At 44.9% G+C, this 26,845-nt stretch overlaps 1 protein-coding gene across 12 annotated transcripts in view; it reads left to right on the top strand.

Moving 5' to 3' along the window:
* The first annotated feature begins 735 nt into the window (after positions 1-735).
* Positions 736-26,845, top strand: part of MICU3 (mitochondrial calcium uptake family member 3) — a 111,695-nt gene continuing 85,585 nt past the window's right edge. For 5 of the 12 annotated variants that reach the window (XM_075930358.1, XM_075930354.1, XM_075930356.1 and 2 more), the window contains exons 1-2: positions 746-1,189; positions 26,520-26,673. In XM_075930358.1, the coding sequence (XP_075786473.1) occupies positions 854-1,189; positions 26,520-26,673 (490 nt within the window). In that variant the 5' untranslated portion in view covers positions 746-853. Of the gene's footprint in view, positions 1,190-26,519; positions 26,674-26,845 lie in introns of all 12 variants that reach the window. The other 7 variants (XM_075930352.1, XM_075930353.1, XM_075930360.1 and 4 more) reach the window with 5 other exon arrangements.

The following is a 26,845-nucleotide window of genomic DNA, read 5'->3' as shown; positions in this document are numbered from 1 at the left end:
TGAGTATAGTTCTGTTCAAGTTAGTACAATGTGGTAGCAGGATGCTACTTAAATGAGTTTCAAAATCTTAAAGCTCATGAATGCCCCCAATCACTAGAATGGGGTTCATTTTACAGGGAGGGTCAATCTTTTTCTGCTTGTGAGCAGTTGACTAGAGTGCACAACCGATGTAGTATGGCTGTTTGTAAGGCGATTATACAATATCCACACAATGTATACTCCATTATTTTAAATATCATGCTGGTGGAAGGTGGCAGACTGATGATCAGGACTGTATGGAATGGGAAGTGGCACTTCAAGCTTGCCCAAACTGTCCCATCAAAGTGCCTTGCATCTGCAGTGGAGGCACTAATTTTTTGAATGACAAAGCCCTTCAGTGTACATGCTAAATGCTTTGCTGCCATCTCTGATGGTGGCTTTTGTAGTGTGGACTCTTGTCCGCTCACAACTGGCCTGAGAACACCGTCTCGCTTCACGTGGCCCTCAGATTAGATTGTGCGCAAGGTGAGTGAGGAAGCTGCTCTTCTTACAAAGAATAGCTGCATTGTTAAATGGGGCGCTGAACTCCCCCAAACACAGGCACAGGATGAGGTGAGGAGGAGGCGGGGTTGGCAGGGACAGATGACAGGAGGCGACGAGGGTGAAGGGAGGGCGGAGGCTGGAAGGGCAGAAGGAGGAGGCTGGAATGGGGGGCAGGAGAGGGCTGCACGCGGAGGCGGGGACGGGGTGCAGCGGGACCAGGAGAGGGGGTTGGAATGGAGGGATTCTCGCGTGGGCCCCCCTCTCGCGAGGTTTCTGCCGGTTCCCCCCACCCCGCGCTCGCTTTGCCAGTCACTCGGGCTGAGCTGCGGCCATGGCCGCTCTGCGTAGCCTCCTGCGGTGGCGCCGGCTGGGCCCCTCGCCCTCCTCGTCCCTTCCCGGCGCGCCGGAGCTGGCCAGGGCCCTGGGGGCCGGCACGGGGCTGGGCCGGCGGGGGCAGCTGGGCTTGGCGGCGGGAGCGGCCGGGGGGACTCTCGCCTGTTACCTGGGCTACCGGCTCTACGAGTGCCGGGCCGGGCGGCAGCCGGAGCCCCCCCGGCCCCTGGGGGCAAAGGCAGCAGCCGCCGAGCGCCGACCCGCAGGAGCCGGAGGGCCGGGCCCGGCCCGGGGTCTGCTGCCCATCCCCGTAGCGGCGGCTGCCCAGGAGACGGTAGGTGCGCGCGCAGAGCCGGGAGCGGATAACGGGTCGGTGGGGGGGGGATGCTCTGCTCTGTGACCCGACGGGGGGGCCGGGCCGCTCGTGTCCAGCAGGTGGCTGAGCAGAGGGGGCCGGTTGCCGGATGCGCAGGTACCCAGCGCTTTGGCACCTGCGTGTGGCGCGCCCCGGGGATTGTGCCCCATCGCTCTAGATAGGCGAGTCAGGGGAAGAACTTAGGGAAACAAAACTGCAGGTGTCGGAGACCTAAACCCCGCGGTGACTGAGGGAAAGGTTGGCGAGAGAAATAGTTTCCCCTCCGCCTTTTCACTTGGAATAACTTACTGCCACATTCGCCTAGTTGGGTCCATCCGCATGGAACAAATTCTGGAACTTGCCCGTCTGTTGGATCAGGCAGAAAATTAAGAGCCAAAACGGAAGTGGAAAAGATGCAGCAGCAGCAGCAATCACTTTTCTTCCTGTACTGTGCGATAATTATTTAATAATAGATATCAAGGAGGACCTATAACATCTATGCCTCAACTTTGGAGTCGCTGTCAAATGGACCAGTTACTGTTTTGTCATACTATGGAGCTATCATTATTAGAACAGGTTTTTCATTCCATCCAATTTGATTAAAGAGTATTGTGCTAAAAATGGAACTCCAGCTGATTGAAATACAGTCTTTGCTCTGTTTGCTTATTGATGTATTTGAGGCTATTCATTTTATAATTCAGTAATATCTTTAGTTGGTAATTAGCAAGATATAACAAACTGCTGTACACATATAATTAGCACATTAGTTTGTCTTTTCTTGCAGATAAATGTGCTGTCTAACTGTACAGTAAAAGAAAATAAGTAGGGAACTGAGGCATAGACTAAATGATTTGTCCTAAGTTTCTAAGGAAATTTGCGTTAAACAGAGAAATGAAGCAGGGTCTCCCAAATCAGTTGAATTATGAATTCCTGAATATTAGATGTACTGTCATATCTAGAAGTGGGACAGTGTGACACATTTAGTGAATAATGACTTAAATATTGATTATAGAATGATTTCATAGTGTAAGCATTATTTTAAAAGCTCACTTTCACAAGCAGTTTTTTTTACTACTAACACTAGTGATTTGACACAGTCCCTTTCCCTAAGGATTTCCCTACTGTATGATTTCCCTGCTTGCATCCATTATTTACATTCTACCAGTCTTTATCATCTGAACATTTTATCAGCAGTGACTTTTTATGTATCTCCAGGTGATTCATGAAAATACCTAAAACTGATCTCTTCAAAGCCCTACTAGAAACTCTCCAAACTCTGGCCCATGAAAGCTCATCACCTAATAAACCATCTTTTTAGTCTTTAAAGTGCTACATAGTCCTGTGTTTTGTTTCAGATAGACTAGACTAACACGGCTACATCTCTGTTACTATTCTTCAAACTCTAGTTTGATTATTATTTTCCCCATTGATGACTGCTTTCTAGTATTTAGTTCTTACAACATCAATAGATCGTATGTATTATAGTGCTAATTTTTAAGTCAAAATGTCACTTGGTACTACAAAGGTCTACTTTTACATAATTATCTTTATCAACAAAACTTGTAATCTGAAGGAAAAAATTGTTTGACAAGACCTATTGTCAGTAAAACCATATTGACTGTCAATAATTCTCTATCCATCCTTTATCCTTATTGATTGAATCCCGAGTCCGTTTTCCCATTATTTTGCCTGTTAACCACAAGCAAAATAATTCTTGGAATAATGTCAGGCAAACCACTCTATAGTTACCTAGATATCCCACTTTCCTTTTTTGAATATTGGCACCATATTAGCAGTCTCTCAGGCTTCTTGTATTTTTCAATATTCCAAGAATTATTAAAAGTTAACATAATCAATTGGCCAGAGTTCCTCTACCAACTTCTTTAGGAATCTTGAGGGCAAGCTATCTGAGCTCCTGAATAAAAAATGTTTTTACCCAGTAGATGCTATTTAATGTCTTGTTTATTAGACTAAAAAGCAGTTCATCTTCCTGTGATGAGTTTTGTCATTCTTTCCAAATATAGAATAGAAAAACTTGTTTAAACTCTCCTGCCTTTTTTGTCCCCATCTAGTAATGGGCCTATGTCATTGTTAGTTTTTGTTTGTTTTGTTCCTGATATACTTAAACAAAGTTCCTGATAGTCTTGATTAAGTTTATCGCTAAGGATCTCAAGAGATGGAGAATGATTGTGGAGACCCTATGCTCCATTAGGAGCCCGAAGGACTAATAGATAGATATACTTAAACAAACTTGGATTTTTTTATACTTCACCTTCACAGCTTCTAATTTATATTGTTTGCCATCTATTTCAAAAGGAACAAAAGGTTGAATATTTAATTGCTATGTTCACTTCCCTTAGTAACCACAAAGGGTTTTTTAAATAAAATTGTTCTTTTGCCATTGTGAATTCTGGCTTCTTGTAAGTTCTTAAACAATTGCCAATTTCATTCACATTTTTTGTTTAAATTCTTCATCATGTTCTTCAACTCAAGCACTAAGTATACATCTTGCATGTTGGGACTATCTTCCATTTGTCCCTAAAGAATGTAATTGGATTATGATCATTGGTTCCTAGGCAACCAGCAACTTCCAGTCTAGTGAGAAATCCATTTTTATCTATGATAATGAGGTCCAAAATAGTTCCTTCGTCTGTAACTTTTAGAAACTTGGATAATTTACTACTTTCCATATGAGACCTCCAGCATATTTCTCCCAAATTGAAATACTGTAAACCTTATGGCACTTTTTTTTTAATTTTCACATATAATAGGAGGTGTTTAAGGAGTTATTCATCATAAGTATTCTGGAAATTAAATGTAAGTGTTTTTTCCAGAGTGTTTTTAAGAGAACCAATATTGTTACTAAATTCTTATTTCAAGTACACATTTTTTAAACAAATTACATAACCACTGATAATGGCTTTGGTTAAATTACTTTCTTCTTTGTGGATTGTAGGGAATAGTTTACCCCTACATGGATCTAAACACTTATTTTCATTATGATTTTAAGTTCTCTAGACTGGTTTTTTGATTTGCTGAAAGTGTATAAGTTCTAGAAATGAAGTGTGTCACCTAAGAGAGTCCTGATGTTGGTCCCAGAGGATTCACCTCCAAGGACCAACTGTAAAAATTCCCATTTGATCTTCATTGCTGTTACAGACCACTATTACTAGGGATATAAATATTCTAATTATGCTTTACTAAGGCATTTATAAACATCAAGACCATTGTTTTCTTTTAGCATCGGAGGGCTGTGTGTTTATAGTTACTAAAATGTTAGGGTATGCCTACACAGCAGGACTAAAGTTGAATTAAGCTGCACAACCTCAGCTATGTCAATTGCGTAGTTTAAGTTGAAATAGCTTAATTCAGCTTTTGACACTGTATACATAGCAGGAAGTCAAAGCAAGAACACTCTTCCTTCAACTTCCCTAACTTCTCATGAAATGAGGGTTATAATGAGTTGGAGTAAGAAGTCTTCCAGCTCAACGTTATTTTGAAATAAAGGCTTGTAGTGTAGATGTGCACTATGTTATTTTGGAATAACGTCAGTGTAGATGTCAGCTGCTGTGTAGACATACCCTTAGAGATGAATTCATCCTATTTAGAATCTGAAGTGAATAAGAAACATCTCTGTGTTAAGATGCCTTAGTAATATTCAGTAACTTCATTAATCTTTTCTTATGCTTCTGAGATGTGATTTATACTGTTACATTCTTATAAGTCTCTTATTAGAAAACTGCTTTTCAGTTGTCATCTGTTTCTTTAATACAGCTCTAACCCATGCTAATTTAGTGTGGCTCACTGTCTAGTGGCTGGACATACAGACTTACAAGTTGGCTACAGTCTTTAAGATAACAGAGGTGATTCTTTTAGAACAGGCAGTAGTGGCTCATGTATTTAAATGCAGATGTCCTGAATTCAGTCCCTGCCACTGACCCACCTGGAGCATCTCATTAACTATAAATCAAACCTTACATATTCACAGAAGATAATTTTATTAAGAGAAAGACTCCACATATTCTATAAACCAATTTTATCACGCTTTTAACCTGCTGATATGTTTCACAGGCAGACAAAATGTTCTAGTTTGCATCCAAAAGATACATTTCTTGAGGTCTTTTTTAACTTCAATACAAACTCACATGTTCTTCATGAATGTGTTAGTGTGGGTCCCATAAATGCACATTGCTATAAAAAATATCAGGTCTTGTGTGCACAGTGTCTATTAGGACCACACTTGTACCTCCTTGTGCTCCTATGTGAGGACATAAAGAGCATAGGATCTGTAACCCTCTTTTAGTTCCCTTTTACTGCTAGTGGCATCAAGATGGTACCAATTATGTGTCTAATTCTTAGTTCAGGATATACATCTTTAGCTGTACTTCCGATCTACAATATTTTACCGCTGAGAACTAATCTGATTAATATGGATTAGGATGTAAGCTGGTAGGGGTTGGAGCAGTTCCCTTCCTGCCCTGGGCAGGGAGCTGCTCCAGCCTCAAAGGACCCACCGCAGGCAGGCTCTGACGCCGCTCACCACTGACGGGGGGCTGCTCTGGCTGCCCAGCCAGAGTAGCCCCTGTCTGTGGTGGGCCTGACTAGCCCCAGTGCAGCAAATTACACACTGGCTCCCTGGGAATGGAGCTGGCAGCCTTTGCCAGCACCACTTCTGGGGGAGCTTTGCTGCATACTGCAGAACCTGCCACAAAGCCTCCCTGGAAGCAGAGGCTGCCAGTTCTGCTCCTGGAGGAGGCTTCACTGTGGGCTCTGCAGTGTAAAGCTTATTTAAGCTTATATCTGCTGGGATTTTTAGAGGTTAGGGATGTCAACGTGTAGTGGACTACACGGTTAACTAATAAGCCTGGGTTTAAAGAGAGGCAGCAGCGCGGCGGGTGGGGGGGGGGGGCAGGATGGAGCCCATAAGTGTGGGAAACAGACTTTCAAGAAGGCTTTGTGTGTGAAGCTCCCGCAGACCTGCCTCCCTGCTGTGAGGGGGACAAGCAAGAGCTGATGCTGGGGGAGCTAGCTTAACAGCCAGTCCCCCCAGCACCAGCTCCATGGTTCTGCCTGCTCTTCCCTCTCCCCCCACCCCCCCATGCTGCTGTCTCTTTCAGCCTCAGAGGCAGCCAGTCTGTGTATGGAGCTGATTTTTAAACTGTCTCCCCTGGTGGACTGGCTCCTGCCTGTCACCCCGCACTGCTGCCTCTGATAGCGAGGCAACAGTATGGAGTGACAGGGGGTCCCCAGAAGTGGGACTAAAAGTGCACTGGCTGCCAACCCCACCTCTGGGGACTAGGAATAGTTGTGTAACCTGTAAAATTTCATGTGGCTACACAACTATTCATTTACACGATATCTAACATCCCTATTAGAGATTACATGGTTACATTTTAAATGACTTTTTACATCCCTCATATGGATCATACTGCACTGTGTATTTCTCTCTTTACATCCTGTCCCCTAAAGGGCTCAATGGCATGGTGATGTTGAAACCTGCATGCTTCAAATACTCTTCATTCTGCACTGGACTAATCTCTTTGCTGGATGGACACAGTAGATGTCTCTTCTGCTTAGGGAAATCACATACAGGCAGTCCCCGGGTTACGTACAAGATAGGGACTGTAGGTTTGTTCTTAAGTTGAATCTGTATGTAAGTCGGAACTGGCGTCCAGATTCAGCCGGTGTTGAAACTGATCAGTTTCAACAGTGGCTGAATCTGGACGCCAGTTCTGACTTACATACAGATTCAACTTAAGAACCCCAGGCATCCCCAAGTCAGCTGCTGCTGAAACTGATCAGCGGCTGATTCCAGGAAGCCCGGGGCAGGGACTTCCTGTAGTCAGCCACTGGTCATTTTCAGCAGCTGCTGACTTGGGGACACCTGGGGCAGAGCAGCTGGGGTGCTGCTGGGTTGGTCCAGTGGCGCCCAGAGCGGCGTACGGGACCAACCGGCAGCGCCCCAGCTGCTGTACCACAGGCGTCCGGAGCAAAGCCGCGGAGCACGGGGGCAGCGGGACAGCCCAGACGCACCGTGGCTATCCTGCTGCCCTCGGGCTCCGTGGCTTTGCTCTGCTTTGCTCCCCGTCCCCCTGGTCTGCAGACCAGGGGGACAGGGAGCAAAGCGGCGGAACACGCGGGCAGCAGGACAGCCCAGACGCGCCGTGGCTATCCTGCTGCCCTCGGGCTCCGCGGCTTTGCTCTGCTCTGCTCCCCCTCCCCCTGGTCTGCAGACCAGGGGGAGGGGGAGCAGAGCAGAGCAAAGCCGCGGAACATGCGGCCAGCTGACAGCCCAGACGCGTCTGGGCTGTCAGCTGGCCGCGTGTTCCGCCGCTTTGCTTCCTCTCCCTGGTCTGCTGGAGACCAGGGAGAGGAAGTGCCCCGTTCGTAACTGCGGATCCGACTTATGTCGGATCCGCGTAACTCGGGGACTGCCTGTATTCCAAGCAGATGCTCAGTGTATTTGTCTGCCTTTGCTTAAACAAGTGCAAGAAGCAAGGGCAAAACTCCCACTTCTTGACGAGTCCATGAAGGTCTCATCAGACATGGAGGAAACTAGCTCCAGAATTCTTCTAGTGGACAAGTCAGTATCATCTAACATCCTCTTGAGCAGACAGGCAATGTCTAAGACTAGCATGGATAAGATGGCACCATGAAAATATCTGGCTCTGACATCAGCCCTGGTACAAATTGACATGCCTAACACCAAAGAGGACCTCAATACATCCAGCAGTAAAATGAAGCATCTAGCCAGACTACTTCGAGCACAGTGGCAGAAGCTCACTATTCTCCCATTTTAAAAAAAAGGCACTGCAAAGTCACTGGAAAGAAATTCATCAAGTCCTGTATGATGTCAATGACTTCCCTAAGATAGCAGCCTCTGTTGGCACCAGCCAGGTCTAGCAACCATGGATGACCATATGCAGAGCATCATGGTTCCAGCCTAAAACTGAGGGCTTAGAGGTGTTTGAGTGGACACATGATCTGTGATTGATGAACAATCCAAGCTACCCTTCATACACTCCTGCTCTGTACCAGAAGCCAGGGTCCTTGGCACCTGCTGAAATCATGCATATACCCTGCCAGCCCAGACAATAATGGTAAGAAACATCCAAGACACAACAGGGCACCAGCCTTCCTCTTCCTCAGCAATACATTCTGCTCCTATGACACATGAGTAAGGTGTCGGGAATTTTTAGCAAAAGTTGGGCCCAGGTTACAGGCAGAAGCCTGTGATCTGTCCCTGACTTTTACTTAAAATATCCTGTAGTGGGAGACAGACAGAGCGCTGCCAGAGCTTGTAGCTGCTCTAGCCCCACTGCTGCTCCTGAAGCAAGGACTGACTGCTTCTCTTCCAGCCTCAGAGGGGTTGGCATTCCCCAGCCATTGTTAGGATGGGATGAGGCTGGATGCTTGTCCTCTCTTTGGCAGGCCCAGAAAGTCATGGAATCTATGACCTCTGTGATAGAGTGGTAGCTTTACACATGAGCAGATTTGATGAGACAGTTGAGAGCCCCGATCAAACCTAATTTGGAGAGCACAGTTTTTGGAAACTATTTCATCCTATCCCAGTGATTGTGGTCTGCCATGACATAAATCACATAAGTGTTAGAGGTGGGTGTATATTTAATACCATTCTTTTCAACTTTAGGGAACCATCTTACAAGAGCCTCCCAAAACCAGAAGTGACTTCATTGCTTTATCCAAGATCTGTAAAACAAGTCCCAAAATAGTTCAAGTGGAGAGGCTTCTCCTAGTATTTCCTCATTCTGTAAAAGAAAGGAATCTTTGTTCAATCCTTGACCTGAGAAGACTTAATAAATTACATACCATCTTGAACCTGAGATTGTATTGTTTATCTCTAGCATTCCATCGCTCCCTCTCAAGCCTGGCTTGTGGCTCCTTTTTTTTTTTTTTAACAGGATGCATACTTCCATATTTCAATCCACCTTTCCCAAAGGAAGCACCTAGGATTATCAATGGGGCCTGTAACAGGGCATATCCACCCTGCACTGTTCAGGAGGGGATTAACCCAGCCCGGAAGGCAGGGGAAACCGCACTCCCTTTAGCTTTCTGGGCATGCTCCGGCTGCACTAGTATAAAAGAAAGCTACTCAGCTCAGTTGAGGCTAGCGGCCAGAGAGGAAGGAGCTCAGGATGGAGCTCTTGAACAGTCCCTGCAGCAGCAGCAGCAGCCCCAGCCACCCCAGTAGCAGCAACCCCTGCAGCAGCAGCCGCAGCCACAGCTGCCCCAGGAGTAGCAGCAGCTGCAGCCACAGCAACAGCCCCAGTCAGTGAGGCCATCTGGGAGGCACAACTCGCCGAACAACACCCAGAGGACTGCACTGCACACTGAGAACAATAGGAAGGAGCTCACGGTGGAGGATTGTCCTCTGGGAGCTCAGCGTGCTTCAGTTGGAATCCCTGCTGAGCAAGTCATGGAATCCTCCACTGCCAACACGGCCCTGGGCTGGGATGTGTAGGGATGTGTTTGGGCGGTTAATTGTGTGGACTACATGCATTCCCCCCACCTTGCTGCCTCTGTATCTGAGGCAGGAAGAGGGGGAGGCAGGAGCTGGTGCCCATGGGAAGCTGGCTTTTAATCCAGCTTCCCACGAGCAACGCCTGTGGCTCCCTGCCCCCCCCCCCCCCCCCACACACACACACACTGCTGTATCAGATAGAGCAGCGTTTCCCAAACTATGGGAAAAAAATACTGGGCCTCAGTGTGGCTGCTGAGAGGGGAGCAGAGCGGGGTGGGCTGGGAGGAGGTGTGTGTGTGGAGGGGGCGGGACTGGCCACCGGGAAGCAGGGTTGGGGGCAGCAGGGCTGTCCTGCAGAGATGGGGGGAGGCGGGCGGGCAGCAGAAGCTGGGTTGGGAGTAGCGGGGCGGTTCCACGGAGATCGGGGCAGGTGGGCAGCAGAAGCAGGGTTGAAGGTAGCGGAGCTGTTCTGTGGAGATCTGAGTGGGTGGGCGGCTGGCGGAAGCAGGGTTAGGGGTAGCAGGGCTGTCCCGCGGAGATCTGGGTGGGCAGCCGGCGGAAGCAGGGTTGGAGGCAGCGGGGCTGTCTGGCGGAGATTGGGGAGGCAGGTGGCGGAACCAGGGCTGGCCAGGAGGTGGGGGGACTGGCTGAAGGAGATCAGAAGGAGGAGGATGGGAGAACCAGCTGCCAGAAGCAGGGATGGAAGGGGACAGCGGGGCTGGTCGAGAGGGTCATCGGGGCTGACCTGGGGAGATTGGTGGAGGGCGGGGGAAACCAGCTGCTGGAAGCAGGGCTGGACAGGGGCAGCAGGGCTGGACTGGGGAGATCTGGAGGAGAGGGGGGGGGAGCCAGGCACATGCAGACCCTGGCAGATGAGTGAGTCCGGCCGGGGATTCCATTTTGCCCCCCCTTCCTCCTCCCCCCCCCCACATACCCTCCCTTGAGTAGTTGCGAACTGCCTGGCAGGCAGGTAGACACAATCAGGCAGCGTGAGCACATCTACCATCCAGGCAGTTGGCAGCTAAGGACTGATACACCTAATTATAATAAAACTTACCTAATTAGAAAATATCAAACATTTTATATGTCTGATAATTTCTCAATTTGTTTCCTGAACAAAACCCTGAAATTCCGGACTATCAGGTACAAAACTGGATACCTGGCAACCCAACCCTTCCTTGCACCCTCCCTCCTAGTCAGATACCCTACCCCCAATCTGATCCTGCTCCCGCCTCCTGGAGTACCCATGCGGTGCGGGATCCCCCAAGCCCTGGCCCAGGCTGGGCAGAGAATGCAGCCGGGTGAAACACTGAACATTTATTCATTTTTCATTCTTTTTTATATGCGTTTATATTTTTGGGCTGCAAAAAACAGTACTGGAAAAAAACGGGTTCCAACTAAAGTAAAAAGTTTGGGAAACCCTGACCTAGCCAGCTTTCTGTCCATCTTACAGTCCATTTATCCAATCCATATTCCCTTAACTTGCTGGCAAGAATATTGTGGGTGACTGTATCAAAAGCTTTGCTAACGCTGGCACTGGGGGCTTTGGGAGGACCAGAAACAACTTATTTGAATATTCATCATTTGCTTAATGAATGTGCAAATATGCAAATGAATGTTACCAGTCCACTAAAAGCTCGTGAATGGATTTACTGGTCCCTGTGTCAAAAAGTTTGGGAGGGGGGGAGAGAGAGTGTGAGTGTGAGTGTGGGCAGGAGCTGGTACACGCAGGGAACCAGCTTTTAAGAGGCAGCAGCATAAGGAGGGTGAGCTGGGGGCCGGGAGGCTGCTGCAGAGCAGCCGCTGTCTGTGGTGGGCCCAGGCTTGCCACGGACAGAGGCTGCTGTGTGGGATGCCAGCACAGCATCTGTCTGTGGGGCTCTTGGCTCCCCTATGGTCAGGGTCTGCAGCCGTGGAACAGTCTCTGTCTGCGGTGGGTCCAGCCTCACCATGGACAGAGGCTGCTCAGTGGAATCTTGACACAGCCTCTGATAGAGAGGCAGCAGCGTGGGGTGGCGTGGGCCTTCCTGGAGTGGGTCCGGGCTCTCCTTCTCCCTGGGGACTATTGAATAATCATGTAGCCACTAAGTTTTGATGAGGTTACATGCTTATTCAATTAATCTGTATCTAACATCCCTAAAGTATGGTGCCCCATTCCATGGTGCTCTAGTTCCTACTGCCTGCGGAGAGGCACAGTGGTCTGGGAGGGCGGTGTGGTAAAGTGGAGCGGAGCAGGCTGATGGGATACTCCAGCTCCCACCACCCATGTGGTAAGTGGGGGGGAAGTGAACCCTGCTACCGCCATGCTGGACACCCCAAAATACTCCAAGTCCTGTTGGGAGGAAGTAAGGGGGTGTGGCAGAGCAGAGACAAGTCTTGATGCAGGGATGAAAGGGAGATGGGGAAGGGATGGGTCCTGTGGCAGGGGGTTGCCCCATTCTCCATGCCTGGGGCACGGGGAAAGGGGATGGGGGGCTGCCCCAGGCCCTGCACTTCCTTCGGGACAGCCCTGGCCAAAGGATGGTTCAGATCTCTGCAGTCAGTGACATATGAAGATGACAGAGGGCATGTTTAGAACTCTTAGGCCACCTGTCAGGGTGTGCACATGTGACACTGTCTGCCACACTTCATCTCTGGTTTTTACAGTTGTGGCTTAACAAGTATGCATATTTCCCATTCAAACATCATGTGACTAGAGGGATCGTGGACCCACCTCCAGTCCTCCAAGAACTTGCTTGGTGAGCAGGCCCAGTAAATATGCAATGGGAGGAAGTGAAAGACATTCCACTTTTGGTCCTTTCCATGATTTTTATCATGGACAAATATGATATAGGCTGAATTGTCCATCGGAACCATTTGCAAATACAAGGCATATGATCTCAAGACAGTCTGAAATAGCTTATGAATATCCTATAGGTGATGGCTGTCAGAATGTTGTGAATGCCCAACACAGCTGGATACTACCTTTAAAAACAAAAATCAGTCTCAGAATGAGGCCTATGCACACCGACTGTGGGAACCATATGTGGTGTTTTGCTTGCATGATACAACATCTTGAAGAATCTATATAGTAAGTTAAAGTTCTATGAGTCCTTTTAATTGAAAGAGAAGAGGACTGTCCAATTGTGTGAGCAATGTCAAGAAATGCAAACATTAGGGTTTTCATAACATTAATATGCTTCAAATGCACTTAATGCATACCTTGTGTGGGGGGGAGGTATGTGCAGTGGTGTGTGTGTATATATAGTATGTGTAATATAGGCAAGTTAATAATGGAAACTTAACTCTGGTTTCTACCTATAGTGTTTTAAATGTGAAGTCTTAATATTGTAACTTTGTACTAAATTATGTATTTATGTGACTCATAGAAGTTATGAATGTTTTACATGCCTTCTTTCAGAGAAGAAGAATAAAGAATAAATCTTTAGAATTCTGGGATTTTATTGAGAACTCCAGATCTCAAACCATTCTGTTCCTAGAACATCTATCTAGTTCTAAACCTTTCTTATAATCAATATTAATGATGGAATATTGGTAATTTAGACATCTAGATAGCAGAAAAGTAAAAACAGAATAATTAAACATCAGAAGTTTAATATAAAATGTTAGTGCAAATGTTACTATTTTGAAATACTTTTGATATAGCTAAGCTTTATCACAAGTATTCCCTGTAATGTTTTATTCAAACCAGTCAATCTACACAATATTTTAAATACCTTTCACTTGCAATGCTTGTAAATATTTTAACATAATATCCTTGTCACATATTTTAAGAGAGATCAGTTAACAGGAATGCTGGCTGTACTACTTCTAAGCACTGTGCTAGAAATAGAACTTTACTAAGTATCAAAACAGTTTTGTCTACTTTGGGGTTTTCCCACACTGACAATTTGATGTTTAACCTGCTGGCCACCCACAATGAAAATAAAATTTATACCGCTTTGATCTACTTGGAAGCATATTAAATAAGCCTGAAGCCAAATATAAATGAAGGACTCTGAATACAGAATTTCTTTGAAAGCCTTTTTATTTTAATGATTTGCACAGAACTTCATTGATTTCAGACTGGTTATTTTGTAAGAAGAAATTCAGTGAAATCTGTTCATTTCAAAAAATAATTGTTTAAAATATTAAACTATTATAATATAATACCTGTTTGATCACTAGTAAAAGATATTTCTTGGTGGTTTCTTTAGACGAAATCCAATGCTAGTCTTTTTTCTTTGTAAAAAGCCAAAGTAATACTTACGTGATCTGGAGCATAGCAATGTCTTTGCTTTTACATGGAGATGGCATATAATAGGGCAATTTTTTTCTTGTCTTGTGAAATAATCTACAGACCATTTATATATCGTTTGTTGATGCTTTGAGGTGCTGAAAGGAAATGCATTGTTCTGAATTTCAATAACTGATATAATTGGTTCAGGTTACCTTTCTAGAGCATTATCAGCTTGTAGGCATCAGCTTTCCTAATTTTCAAGGAGAAAATCCTTTATTTGGCATTGACCTTGTCTCTGTGGGAAAACCAGTTCTTTTTCCAGAGTGAAACTTTTGAATTTCTAAAGTAACATGAGATAAACACTTGGCAGTGAACCTGTCTTTTGTGGGGTTTATGGGAATAATAATGATGTAATGTATTATCTGAATGCCTTATTTTCATTAAAATTGAGGCATACTCTTGTAAGTAGTGCTTTCAAATATATTAACAGTTTACAGAAATTGCAGCAATTTAATTTTTTATACTATTGTGCAAAATGGGATGGCTATTTTACTGAGCCACAAGAGTATCTTCACAAGTTGACTCTCACTATAATCAGAGATACAAACATCTCAACAGCTCTCTGAGATTAAACAGCAAGGCCTGGTATACACTAGACCTGGCAGGTCAGCTTAAGTTAACATCATCAAGCTACGCAAAATGCATAGCTGGATTTGATTGACCTTAAGCCATGTACACTGTGGGAGGCTGACGAGAGCATACGCCCACAGAATGAGGAACATAGGAGACTGGCAGGGTCTGTCCTCGGTGTTCAGTTTGGGGGTCTACACTGGATCTGCTAATTCGAATAGTAGAAGATCGACCTTCATAGAGTAGACATGCCCCAGGATAGATATGAAGCTTGTGGATAAGGGAGAAGTGGTGGATGTGGTATACTTAGACTTTAGTAAGGCATTTGATACGGTCTTGCATGTTATTCTTATCAATAAACTAGGCAAATACAACTTAGATGGGGCTACTATAAGGTGGGTGCATAACTGGCTGGATAACCGTACTCAGAGAGTACGCAGTCCCCGGGTTACATACAAGATAGGGACTATAGGTTTGTTCTTAAGTTGAATTTGTATGTAAGTCGGAACTGGCTCCAGATTCAGCTGCTGCCACTGAAACTGACCAGGGGCTGACTACAGGAAGCCGGAGGCAGAGTTGCTCTGCCCCCAGCTTCCTGGAATCAGCCTGATCAGTTTCAACAGCTGCTGAATCTGGAGCCTGGGACAGAACAGCTGGGGCGCTGCCCGGTAGGTTCCCACATGACCAACCCAGCAGCACCCCAGCTGCTCTACCCGAGGCGTCCCGCAACAAAAGCCTGGTCTGCTGGGGGGGGCGCACTAGCTGCGCCCCCTCCCCCCCAGCAGACCAGGGAGACCCGAGCAAAGCCGCACAGGCGGAGGGACCCCGCCGCCCGTGTGGCTTTGCTTCTTTGCCCCCGAGCAAAGCCGCACAGGCGGTGGGATGCTGCCTGTGCGGCTTTGCTCCTGTCTCCCTGGTCTGCTGGGGGGGGTCCAGCAAAGCCGCTGGACCCCCCAGCAGACCAGGGACACCCAAGCAAAGCCACCACCTGGGCGGCTTTGCTCGTAAAGCCACCGCCTGGGCGGCTTTGCTCGGGTGTCCCTGGTCTGCTGGGGGGGTCTAGCGGCTTTGCTGGACACCCCCAGCAGACTAGGGGGACAGGAGCAAAGCCGCCCAGGCGGCGGGGGTCCCGCTGCCTGGGCGGATTTGCTCCCGGGCAAACGAGAAAAGCCGCCCAGGCGGCGGCTTTGCTCGGGTGTCCCTGGTCTGCTGGGGGGGTCCAGCGGCTTTGCTGGACCCCCCCAGCAGACCAGGGAGACCGGGAGAAGCTTTTCTCACCCCGGAGGACATGGGTGGCGACCCGCCACCCGTGAGCTCCGGGGCGAGAAAAGCCCCGTTCGTAAGTGCGGATCCGACATAAGTTGGATCCGCGTAAGTCGGGGACTGCCTGTACTTATTAATGATTCTCAATCCTGTTGGAAAGGTATAACAAGTGGGGTTCCGCAGAGGGTTGTTTTGGAACCGGCTCTGTTCAATATCTTCATCAACAATTTAGATATTGGCATAGAAAGTACGCTTATTAAGTTTGCAGATGATACCAAGCCGGGTGAGGTTGCAGCTGCTTTCGAGGATAGGGTAATAATTCAAAATGATCTGGACAAATTGGAGAAATGGTCTGAGGTAAACAGGATGAAGTTTAATAAAGACAAATGCAAAGTGCTCCACTTAGGAAGGAACAATCAGTTTCACACATACAAAATGGGAAGCAACTGTCTAGGAAGGAGTACGGCAAAAAGGGATCTAGGGGCTATAATGGACCACAAGCTAAATATGAGTCAGCAGTGTGATGCTGTTGCAAAAAAAGCAAACGTGATTCTGGGATGCATTAACAGGTGTGTTGTGAGCAAGACACGAGAGGTCATTCTTCCGCTCTACCCTGCACTGGTTAGGCCTCAATTGGAGTATTCTGTACAGTTCTGGGCACCGCATTTCAAGAAAGATGTGGAGAAATTGGAGAGGGTCCAGAGAAGAGCAACGAGAATGATTAAAGGTCTAGAGAACATGATCTGTGGGGGAAGGCTGAAAGAATTGGGTTTGTTTAGTTTAGAAAAGAGAAGATTGAGGGGGGACATGATAGCAGTTTTCAGGTATCTAAAAGGGTGTCATGAGGAGGAGGGAGAAAACTTGTTCATCTTGGCCTCTGAGGATAGAACAAGAAGCAATGGGCTTAAACTGAAGCAAGGGAGGTTTAGACTGGACATTAGGAAAAAGTTCCTAACTGTCAGGGTGGTCAAACACTGGAATAAATTGCCCAGGGAGGTTGTGGAATCACCATCTCTGGAGATATTTAAGAGTAGGTTAGATAAATGTCTATCAGGGATGGTCTAGACAGTATTTGGTCCTGCCATGAGGGCAGGGAACTGGACTCAATGACCTCTCAAGGTCCTTTTCAGTCCTAGTATTCTATGATTCTAAGATCGACCTTCATAGGATAGACATGCCCCAGGATAGATATGAAGCCCTAAAGTGAAACTCCTCAGATTAAACAAGCCCATCGGGAACTTTAGATGATATATGGCAGTGGTCACCAACCAGTACCGTAAATTAGCGTATATAATCCACGTCAATGTATATCCCGCACCCTTGTATTACCTGCAGTTTTTCTATCCTGTGTAAGTAAAAAAATATATATATATACTACCCGCAGATTTGCATAACTCACAGAGACTTCTACAGCAGCCCCGGGCACTTGAGCAGCAACGTGTAGAGAGCAGACCAAAGTGATGGCCATCCTGCTGTCAGCGAGCCGGCCAGCCTGCGGGAGGAGAGCCACGCTTGTGCCCAGGCCCACCTTGCACAGCTGCAGCCAAACACCACCCACCGTCCTCCGGGCGGGGGGAACAGAGAGCACAGTGCAGATGAGCTGGAAGCTCGTCAGACCCTCTCTGCAGCTGAGCTAACCCAGTTCTAATGTGGGGACGGGCAGAGCCGCTTAGGGGAACTGATGCTCCTGGAGTAAAAATCGGTTTATATAAGATGTGGACATGTATACCCCGCGGGGGGGGGGGAGGGGGGCTTGTAAAAACATGTATAACCCGTGGGTTATATTTGCTAATTCACGGTAGATCAGGATCTACTGGCAGATCTTGGAGCCTCTGATAGGTAATCCTGACTGGTTTGGCTGGGAAGCTATCAAGTGCTGACACTTCAGTTGCCCCTCCACCCACTGTCATGCTGCTCCTGCCCTCTACCTTGGAGCTGCCCCTCTGGGAACCTCCTGCTTGCAGTGCAGAGTGTGGGAGGGAAGTGAGGGTGGGGCACTGATGTCAGGTGTCCCTCCTCCCCCCATTTCTGTATCCTATCTTCACACACAGGCAGAAGGGGATGGAGGGAGCTTAGCAATGCAAATCTGTCACTCTCACACACTGTGTGGCTACGTCTACACTGGCCCCTTTTCCGGAAGGGGCATGTAAATTTCACTAGTCGTCGTAGGGAAATCCGCGGGGGATTTAAATATCCCCCGCGGCATTTAAATAAAAATGTCCGCCGCTTTTTTCCGGCTTTTAAAAAAGCCGGAAAAGAGCGTCTAGACTGGCCCCGATCCTCCGGAAAAAGTGCCCTTTTCCGGAGGCTCTTATTCTTACTTCAAAGCCTCCGGAAAAGGGCACTTTTTCCGGAGGATCGGGGCCAGTCTAGACGCTCTTTTCCAGCTTTTTTAAAAGCCGGAAAAAAGCGGCGGACATTTTTATTTAAATGCCGCGGGGGATATTTAAATCCCCCGCGGATTTCCCTACGACGACTAGTGAAATTTACATGCCCCTTCCGGAAAAGGGGCCAGTGTAGACGTAGCCACTGTGTGTGTGTGTATCTGTCTTTCTCACAAACACACTGGCTACGTCTACACTGGCCCCATAAAACGGAATAGTCATGCAAAGCAGGTAAGTCAGAATAGGGAAAGCCCTTTTCCGGAGAATCTCTTATTCCTACTTTCAAGGGCTTTATTCCGGAGGATCGCACCAGTCTAGACGCTTTTTTCCGGCTTTTCCCCAAGCCGGAAAAAAAGCGGCGGACATGTTTATTTAAATCCGCGGGGGATATTTAAATCCCCCGCGGATTTCCCTATTCTGACTTACCTGCTTTGCATGACTATTCCGTTTTATGGGGCCAGTGTAGACGTAGCCACTCTGTCTTTCACTCTTATCTCCCGACCTAACACATACATGGGGAGTAGTTGTTACTACTTTTACTGCTTGCAAAGTGTGGTATTTTTGGTTTTTGACTGGTCTGTGCATTTCATAATTTTCATTTCTCTCTTATGCTTAAATTTAATTATTTGAGTAGTGAGTTCTTAAATGCCTAACCTGTCATGGCTAGAGCAATTATCCCTGTGGTAATTGCTGCCCCTGGAAGTGGCTGGCATCTCTCTGCAGCCCCTGAAAGAGGCAGATCAGGGGGTCTTCATATGCTGTCCTTGCCTGCAGACACTACTCCTGAAGCTCCCATTGATCAATAACGGGGAACCGTGGCCAGTAGAAGCTGTGGGCTCAGTGCTTGTGGATGAGGGGCAGCACATGGTGCCATGGAGCTATTGCTGTACATGTCATCTGCTTTCAGGAGTGGTGCAGGGCTAGGGCCAGGGCAGAAGTAAGCCTGTCTTAACTCCACTGCTCCACCACCTGGAAGCCATCTCAGTTAAATGGTGCCCAGCCAGAGTCTGCTTCCTGAACCCCTGTCCCATTACTGAACCTCGTCCTACACCCAATCTCCTGCCCCAGACATAAGTCCCCCTGCACCCAAACTCCTTCCTGGAGCTTGCACTCTGAAACCCCTCCTGGACCCCAATCCTCCACCCTGGGTTAAGCCCAGAGCTCTTCCCACACTCCAGACTCCTTGGCTCAAGACCAGAGCCTGCATCCCAACCCTCTATCCCAGCCTGGTGAAAGTGAGTGAGGATGGGGGAGTAAGGAGGATGGAGTGAGCAAGGTGAGGCCTCAGAAAGGGGTGGAGCAAGGGAAGGGCCTCCAAGAAGAGGCGGAAAGGAAGTGGGGCAAGGGTATTTGTGTTTGAGGTAGATCTTACATTTCACTTAAACCGAAGAAGTGATCTTGTGATTATAAAGGCTGGAGACCATTGATATATGGTGAACTATTGATTAGTACAGATGTTTCAGGGCTTTGTGGCTTCCTATTTTCTCCACTGTGGAAAAACACAAGTGAACTCCTAGGCAGGAATGAGTTCTGTGTACAGCAAAAGTGGAGGACAAGGTGAGAGAGAAGTGAAAATACTTTTATGTAGAATAATTTACACTTTACTCCTAAAGCACTTAAGCTACAGAACTTACAAGTGAAGTGTTTTAGACACAAATTGCTTCATTCAGTCTATGCCACCAGATTTAAGACAAAAAGTGATAGCTATGTGATATCACAAGGCAGTGTTATATAATCGGGATAGCCATTTTTCTTTCTTTCTTTCTTTCTTTCTTTCTTTCTTTCTTTCTTTCTTTCTTTCTTTCTTTCTTTCTTTCTTTCTTTCTTTCTTTCTTTCTTTCTTTCTTTCATTTAAAACAGTGCTTTCGTGGGCCTGAATATAATATGCTTCCTTAAATGTCAGGTATATTGTACAAATATTACTGTTAATAAAAAAAGACTAGTGTTCCCCAAGGTTTCCAATATTGTTTACATCAATGGTTTTAGTCTGGCTCTTACTACATTTAAAAGGCAGAAGTGCAGCAGAGTTAGCTCCTCGGGGAAGCGTGAGTGGGGACTGCTTAGTCCCAGCTTGCACCATCCCATGGAGCTAACCCTGCTACAACTCTGCAGCAGGGGTAGCAAGCACTCCCCTTCTTATCAACTAATCAAGTACTCAATTAGTTGATTATCCACATGGCTTTTTCATAAACTAAGGAAATGCTCTCTATATAAAAATACTGCAAAATGAATGCATAAATTATTGAAAAAATATACTCAGATGAAGTTCTTATGAAGTGGGTCTTTCCCGCAAAAGCTCATGATACTATATATTTTTGTTATTCTGTAAGATGTCACAGGACTATTCGTTTTTAAACTTACAGACTAATATGACTATCCCTCTGATACTTAGAAATAGAGATCAGTGTTTGCTGTCAAACTGGGTAGATGTATCTAGTGGGGTCCATTTGGGTCTCTCCCAGGACTGATACTGTAAATATTTCCTGTAATTACTTATCTAATGGAGGGGAGACTATGCTTATAAAATCTGTAGATGGTGCACAGTCCAGAGAGGTTGGAAGCACTTCAGAGAATGGGATTGGAATTTAAAACAATATTAAAATCTATAGAATTGGCCTGTAATAGTCAACAAGATGAAATGCAGTAAAGAGAAGCACTCATTTTGCCAAAAAAAAAAAAGAAAAAAAATCAAATGCACAACTATCAAATTGGGGAATAATAGGTTAAGCATTAGTACTACAGAAAAGGATCTGGGGGTAATAGTGGATCACACATTAAATTGATCAAACCCCCAACATTTTAAAAATCATGACAATTTTGACCATATAAGTGGTTATGTCATGTGATAGTGAGTGATGAAAGTTTACTTGACAGCAGGCAACTGGGTTAATTCCTTAACTGTTCAGTTCCAGATTTTTAGTGTCTGTGTTTTTTATACTGTTTGTTTTGGGGTTTCAGTGAGACTCCATTAAAATATATTTTCAACCTTAATACTTTGTTTTTAAAATGATTTTTGTTTATGAATAGAAAGAGGGGTTAATTTTGAGGTGGAACAAAAAGTGTTGTAGATTTTCTTTGTTTTTTTGGAAAATCCTATTAAGCAAAGTAGGTCAGCAGATGAGGTAAATGAGAGCTAATCTGCTAATCAGAGATTCATGATCGTGGACTTGAGGAAAATGGCCATGTCCAGTTTTTAAGACACAGAACTATAAATATAAGATTGTTGTATTTAGTAGACAAGGTTTCCAAGAGGATTAGTAAACAGAAGTCTGAAAAAATGTTTTATTTATCAGAAATATGCTTTCATAAACATATTTTTAAAGATTGCTGATTATTCTTAAGAGATTTGGTTTGGATAAGCCTTAAAAACTTCAGATAGAAATTGGAGTCTTGTTGACTCGTCCCCCTCTTTGTCTATACCACTGTACTTTCCTTTAGAGTTTGCCTGACTATGAATCTTACTGCATGATTCATCTATTTTGGTACTCTTGCAGCTTCAATAAATCTTCCACAAGTTTTGAGACTTATGTGGTAAAAGGTGCACCAGAATGTTCATGAGCTAATAGATGGGGAGCCAGTTATAGATGGGGAGCCAGTTGTAGAATAATTAAAATTGTCATGACTGCTAAGCACGGCTGTGCTCTTCTAATGACTGGGGAAGATGGGTAATGAGATCCTGTTAAAGAATTTTTTTAAAGGTTGGGTTGAGGTTGTACCTGAAGATTGGCTTGGGCCTTTTGAGAGAACCTGTTAATTCTTAATATTGAGTTATGAAACAGATTTGTAAGTGAATAATGTATTGTGACTTGGTAAAGAAGTGCAGAAAAAATTGCTTTCTTTGAATGCTGAACTCTGAATTAAAAAAATGTATTTCTAAAGGTGTTTTGTGTCTCTTTCTTTAGAAAGCATCTGACATTATCTCACCTGCCCGCCGCATGGCAGTGTCCCCAACTCCTGGCAGCAGCAACCCTCCCCTCGGCCATGGCCCCAAATCCAAGCATCAGCTGCCCACCCGCCTGTGGCTGCAGCCCCAACCTCTAGTAGTCCCCAGTCTTCCTGTCCGCCACCCATCCGCAGTGTCAACCCCCAGCAGTAGCCACCCATTACGCAGCCATGGCCCCAACTCCTGGTGGTAGCAGCCTGCCTGCCCGCCTGCCACCAGGCCATGGCCCTAACCCCCAGCAGTAGCCACCCCCCATGCAGCCACGGCCCCAACTCCCAGCGGCGACAGCATCCCGCCCGCCACTCAGCTCAGCTCTGTCAGGGCTGTTCTCCACTCTGATGCTCTGAGACCTTAAATACCTTGTCTCCTATAGACTCTGCTTACAAAAAACCTCCCTGGAATCACAGATTCACTGGCTCTGAGGGAAAAAAAACAAAAACCAAGAAGTTGCCACCATCAAGTGATTTCACCCTAAAAATTAGGAGGGAACACTTGAATTCCTTCTTCATGGGTACCCCAAGCTTGAAAAAAGAAAAGAGACATAAGCTGCAGTCTCTGGTAGCTGACCACCTAATCTTAGGCAAATACACAGATAGATCCCCCCCCCCCCATTCCCATTACTTTCCAGTTCACAAGAATCAAATCATCACCTTAAAAAGTGATTTGTAATAACAAACAAAAGATAAACTTGATAAAGCGTACTTGTTTGCTGGGTGTACTGAGCAACTAAGTAAAACAAATTAAAACACAGAAAATCTCTGGGAACAGCTCTTAGATAGTGAATGGGAAGGGAAGGGCATAGATTCATACAGAGAAGTTTAAACCAAACAACCAAAATAAAAAAAAAGTACCCTGATTGCGACTAGATAAATTTTTTCCCTCTACTCACGATACATTCTGATCTGTACTTCAAGGTCTAGTTCACTCCCATGTCCAATATTTCTTTTAGGCATGATAATTATGAACCCTGCATCTGCACTCTCCAGCCCTTTTCTTAGAAATCTCCACAAAGGAAGAACAGACCAGGTATCTATATCCAATTCAAATTTCAGTACTGTATCCCCATTGGTTCTTCTGACTCCTTGCCAACACCCTTGCTAGTTACCTGAGTTTAATCCCTTAGCCACTGGGCCCTGGGCCCAGCTCCAGTCCTGGGGAGTAGGGGACAGAAGAGAGCTGCCAGCCTAAGTCCCCACTCACACATCCAAAAGCAGCAGCTTACCTACCTCTAAGCGTGGCTCTGCTTAGTGGGTGGGAATAAAATTCCCTATGCTCACCTGTGCAAGAGTGCATTCTAGAGGAAACTTAGGTGAGTAGTTCCCAGGTTCCCCTCAACCTTTCCCACACCACTATAGAGTCTGCCCCTGAGAGTAGCTACCAGGACTACGAAGGGGTTTCACCCCAAACAGTGGACTAGCAGATGATGCTGTAACCTTTGCCTCTAGTAAAGGGTTGGAGGCTGTGTGGAGGATCACAGCAAGCCTCGGAGGCAAACACTAACAGCCAGAAAGCACACGATCTTTGGGGCACAGCCAGAGCTTTGCCATAGTAGCAAAAAAAAATCTAAATTTGGCTGGTATGGTATATTTTAAAACATATAGAAATGCTAATCTAAAATGTAGAAGAATAGAGAATCAAGCTGCTTCACTTTTTTCAAGGAAGAGTTGTGGGAGAAGAATAATCCTTATGATCTTGCAGACAGTGACTTCTAAAAAGATAAAAGATTTTTAATTACATGATAGTGCTTTATGGATTATAGGCATTCTGTCAATCTAATAAAGTCTCTGAATGTGAGAAATTTTGTTATTGGCCTCCTAATTTTGCAGTTTGAGAGTTGTCTTGAAGGTGAGAAAAAATTGAATATTAAGACTTTCACTTTCACAGAACTTTTAACAATTGACAGAAGCAAATACTTGATGCAGTTATTGTTTTTTCTTCATCAAATGGGTTCTGCATACATGTTTCCTTCCTCTTTCTCAACTATTCCCCTAATAATTTCTGAAGCTTTTCATTAGCCTTGTTGTAATATTTCTAGTAATCAGTTAAACCTGTCTGCACACTTGAGCTGTGTTACAATAGCCTTATCAAGGAAGAAAAATGTTCAGAGAACTTTTCTTTAAAGACTTAATGATTCCTTGTTTGAGGTGCTTAAAAGGTATATTCATCAGTCTGAGCAGAATGTATGGACAAACAATAGATTTTAAAGTATTTTGTGGCTTCATTTAATTTAAGATTGAATTATGGATTATTTCTTTTGGGTCATAAAAATATTTCTCACCTATTTTGACAGGTGAAAAAATAGCCAATTATTTTAACTTGTGACGCTACCTCCACGATTGTTAGTAGAAAAAGGGACTGCATGCAGTCTTGCAAGATAAATCTGTGTTGGTATTTGTAAAGGACCCTTGTTTAGCATATGTACAAGTGTACAAACTGAAAAATTTGACACCAGCTTCATCTAAATTGTCCCTAATGGAGTTGCGTTTTATTTTTATATGTATTTTATTTTTGACTCTTTTGGTTTGTTTTACTTCTGACTGCAGCCCAAGATAATTGTTTCATCTGTCCCCAAAGGAAATTATCAACCAAATGTCGCTCTGCCATTTACGAACCCAGCTCTACATGTGGCCTACAACACCAATTTAAACATTTAGTCATTAGGGAGCTACAAATAGGAGGAAGCTTGGTTTTATTTCATCCTCCTAGTTTTACTTTTCCAGGTGACTAAATGTTTATATTTTGGAAAACAACTCAAGAAAGTATATGTTTGTGACCAACCAGTAAACATGCCTTTTCCTTTTAATCACTGAAATCTAAATCTCATCTTCACAAAGCTTTCTGGAAAAAAATACTTTCCATTTGTAGTTTAAGACAGTTATCTCTTCGTGGACACTAACTGCAAATATATCATAAGCTTTTTCTCTTTGGGTATGTCTAGACTACAGGCTTTTGTCGACAGATACTGTCGACAAAGCCTCTGTTGATAAAGAGTGCCTGGACTATAGCCAGTTCTGTCGACAAAGCAAGCCGTTTTTTCGACAGAGTGCCTAGACGCTCTCTTTTGAAAAAGCACAGTGTGGATGCAATAGCGCCTTTTGTCGACAGAACTCTGTTGACAAAAGGCGTTATTCCTCCTAGAATGAGGTTTACCACCATTGACAAAACTGTTGTGTTCTGTCAACTTACTGTTGGTTTTCTCTGTATTTGTGACAGACAGTTTGAAATGCTGCTTTTTCCTTCATGATATTGCCTCCACAGAAGCATGTACCTCACTACATAGCCAGGGAATTTTTACAAACAGCAGTTAGCAGATAGAGGCACGTGCCAGTGTTCCATTTTCAGATTAGATAGTATAAAATAGAAAAGAGAACCATGAAGATTTAATATCCTTTGTGATTTTACTCTAGTTATAGAGCCTCTAATACATAATTGTATGCATGATTGAGAGAGAGAGGGAGGAAAGTCCTCCTGGAGCCACAGGATGAGATGAAAGGTCTTTGGCAGTATCCCAAGAGTTCAAGTACTCCTGGAATTTACATACTTCAGAATTTCATATGAAGTTACGCCATTTAAGTGATTTCTTAACTTTTGGAGGAGTGGCTCCTTTGTTTGTTCCTCGCAGAGTATAACAGTATTGAATAATACTGGCTATTGAACCCAGGATATCCGTAGAAAGTTTACACCGGTAGAACCTCTTGCATATAAAAGAGCTATTTTTGTTATTTCCACATGTAGAAATAACAAAAATAGCACTTTTCTCCCCTTTTCATTGCACATTTTATTTCAAACTGCCCTGTGTCCAACTTCTATGTATTATTTGAAGTTTGAATCCTAAGCTGTTTCAGTTATTATTAGACTTTTGTGAGTTTCATACAAAGGTATTTGAACTTTTCTCTCCAAATCAACATAGTGAACGTTTTCCTTTTGCTTAAGAGTAATGGTCTATATCCCTGGGCAAGTTAGTTATACCAATCTAGCACTCCTGTGTAGAGAGCACAGTCTAGACAATATAGCTGCTACCTCTCTAGGAGGTAATTAGCCACTCTAATAGGTGACATCTTTTCCATCTGCCTAGAGTGTCTTCATTATAGCATGACAGCGGTGCAGTTACATCAGCAGGGCTGGACTGATGCAGCATTTTAAGAACTTGTACTAAGCTTGTCAGTTTTCATGCCTAAAGGAAGTTTGTTGTTGAAACTTAAAAGGGGTTGAAAATAAAATTAATAGGACTATTGGTAACCTTAAGCCTTTATATTGGAAAGTTTTTATGCACACATTTATCTTTATGCATTTGCCATTTACATCTTTCTTCATAGTGAGTCTTGAAGACTGTGGTGAATGTAATAGAAACATTTTTTTCACTGATACTTCCTTTTTTGTCTGTTAAGGACACAGAAAGCAGATCAGACTTTGAAGATCTGGACCTTTATGCAACTTCTCGAGAGCAACGGTTTCGTATATTTGCCAGTTTAGAATTTGAAGGCCAATTATATATGACCCCATATGATTTCATTCAGTCTGTTACAAGTGATGCACCCAAAAGTAAGTAGGAAGAAGTTCCTGTATTAAATTTGATGATGCATGTTATCATGCAACTTGTTTTAGGTTACTATTTCTGTTTTACGTAAGTGAAAAGAAAGTGTTGAGAATCCAAAGGAGAATGGAGAATTCCAGACGTTTATTTTATTGGCATCCAGGTTTGTAGGGTTTCTCA

Source organism: Pelodiscus sinensis, chromosome 5 (genome assembly GCF_049634645.1).
Source record: "Pelodiscus sinensis isolate JC-2024 chromosome 5, ASM4963464v1, whole genome shotgun sequence".
NCBI classification, from domain to species: domain Eukaryota; kingdom Metazoa; phylum Chordata; order Testudines; family Trionychidae; genus Pelodiscus; species Pelodiscus sinensis.
The sequence above is the reverse complement of the archived record's forward strand: the minus strand, read 5'-3'. Positions and strand labels throughout refer to the sequence as shown.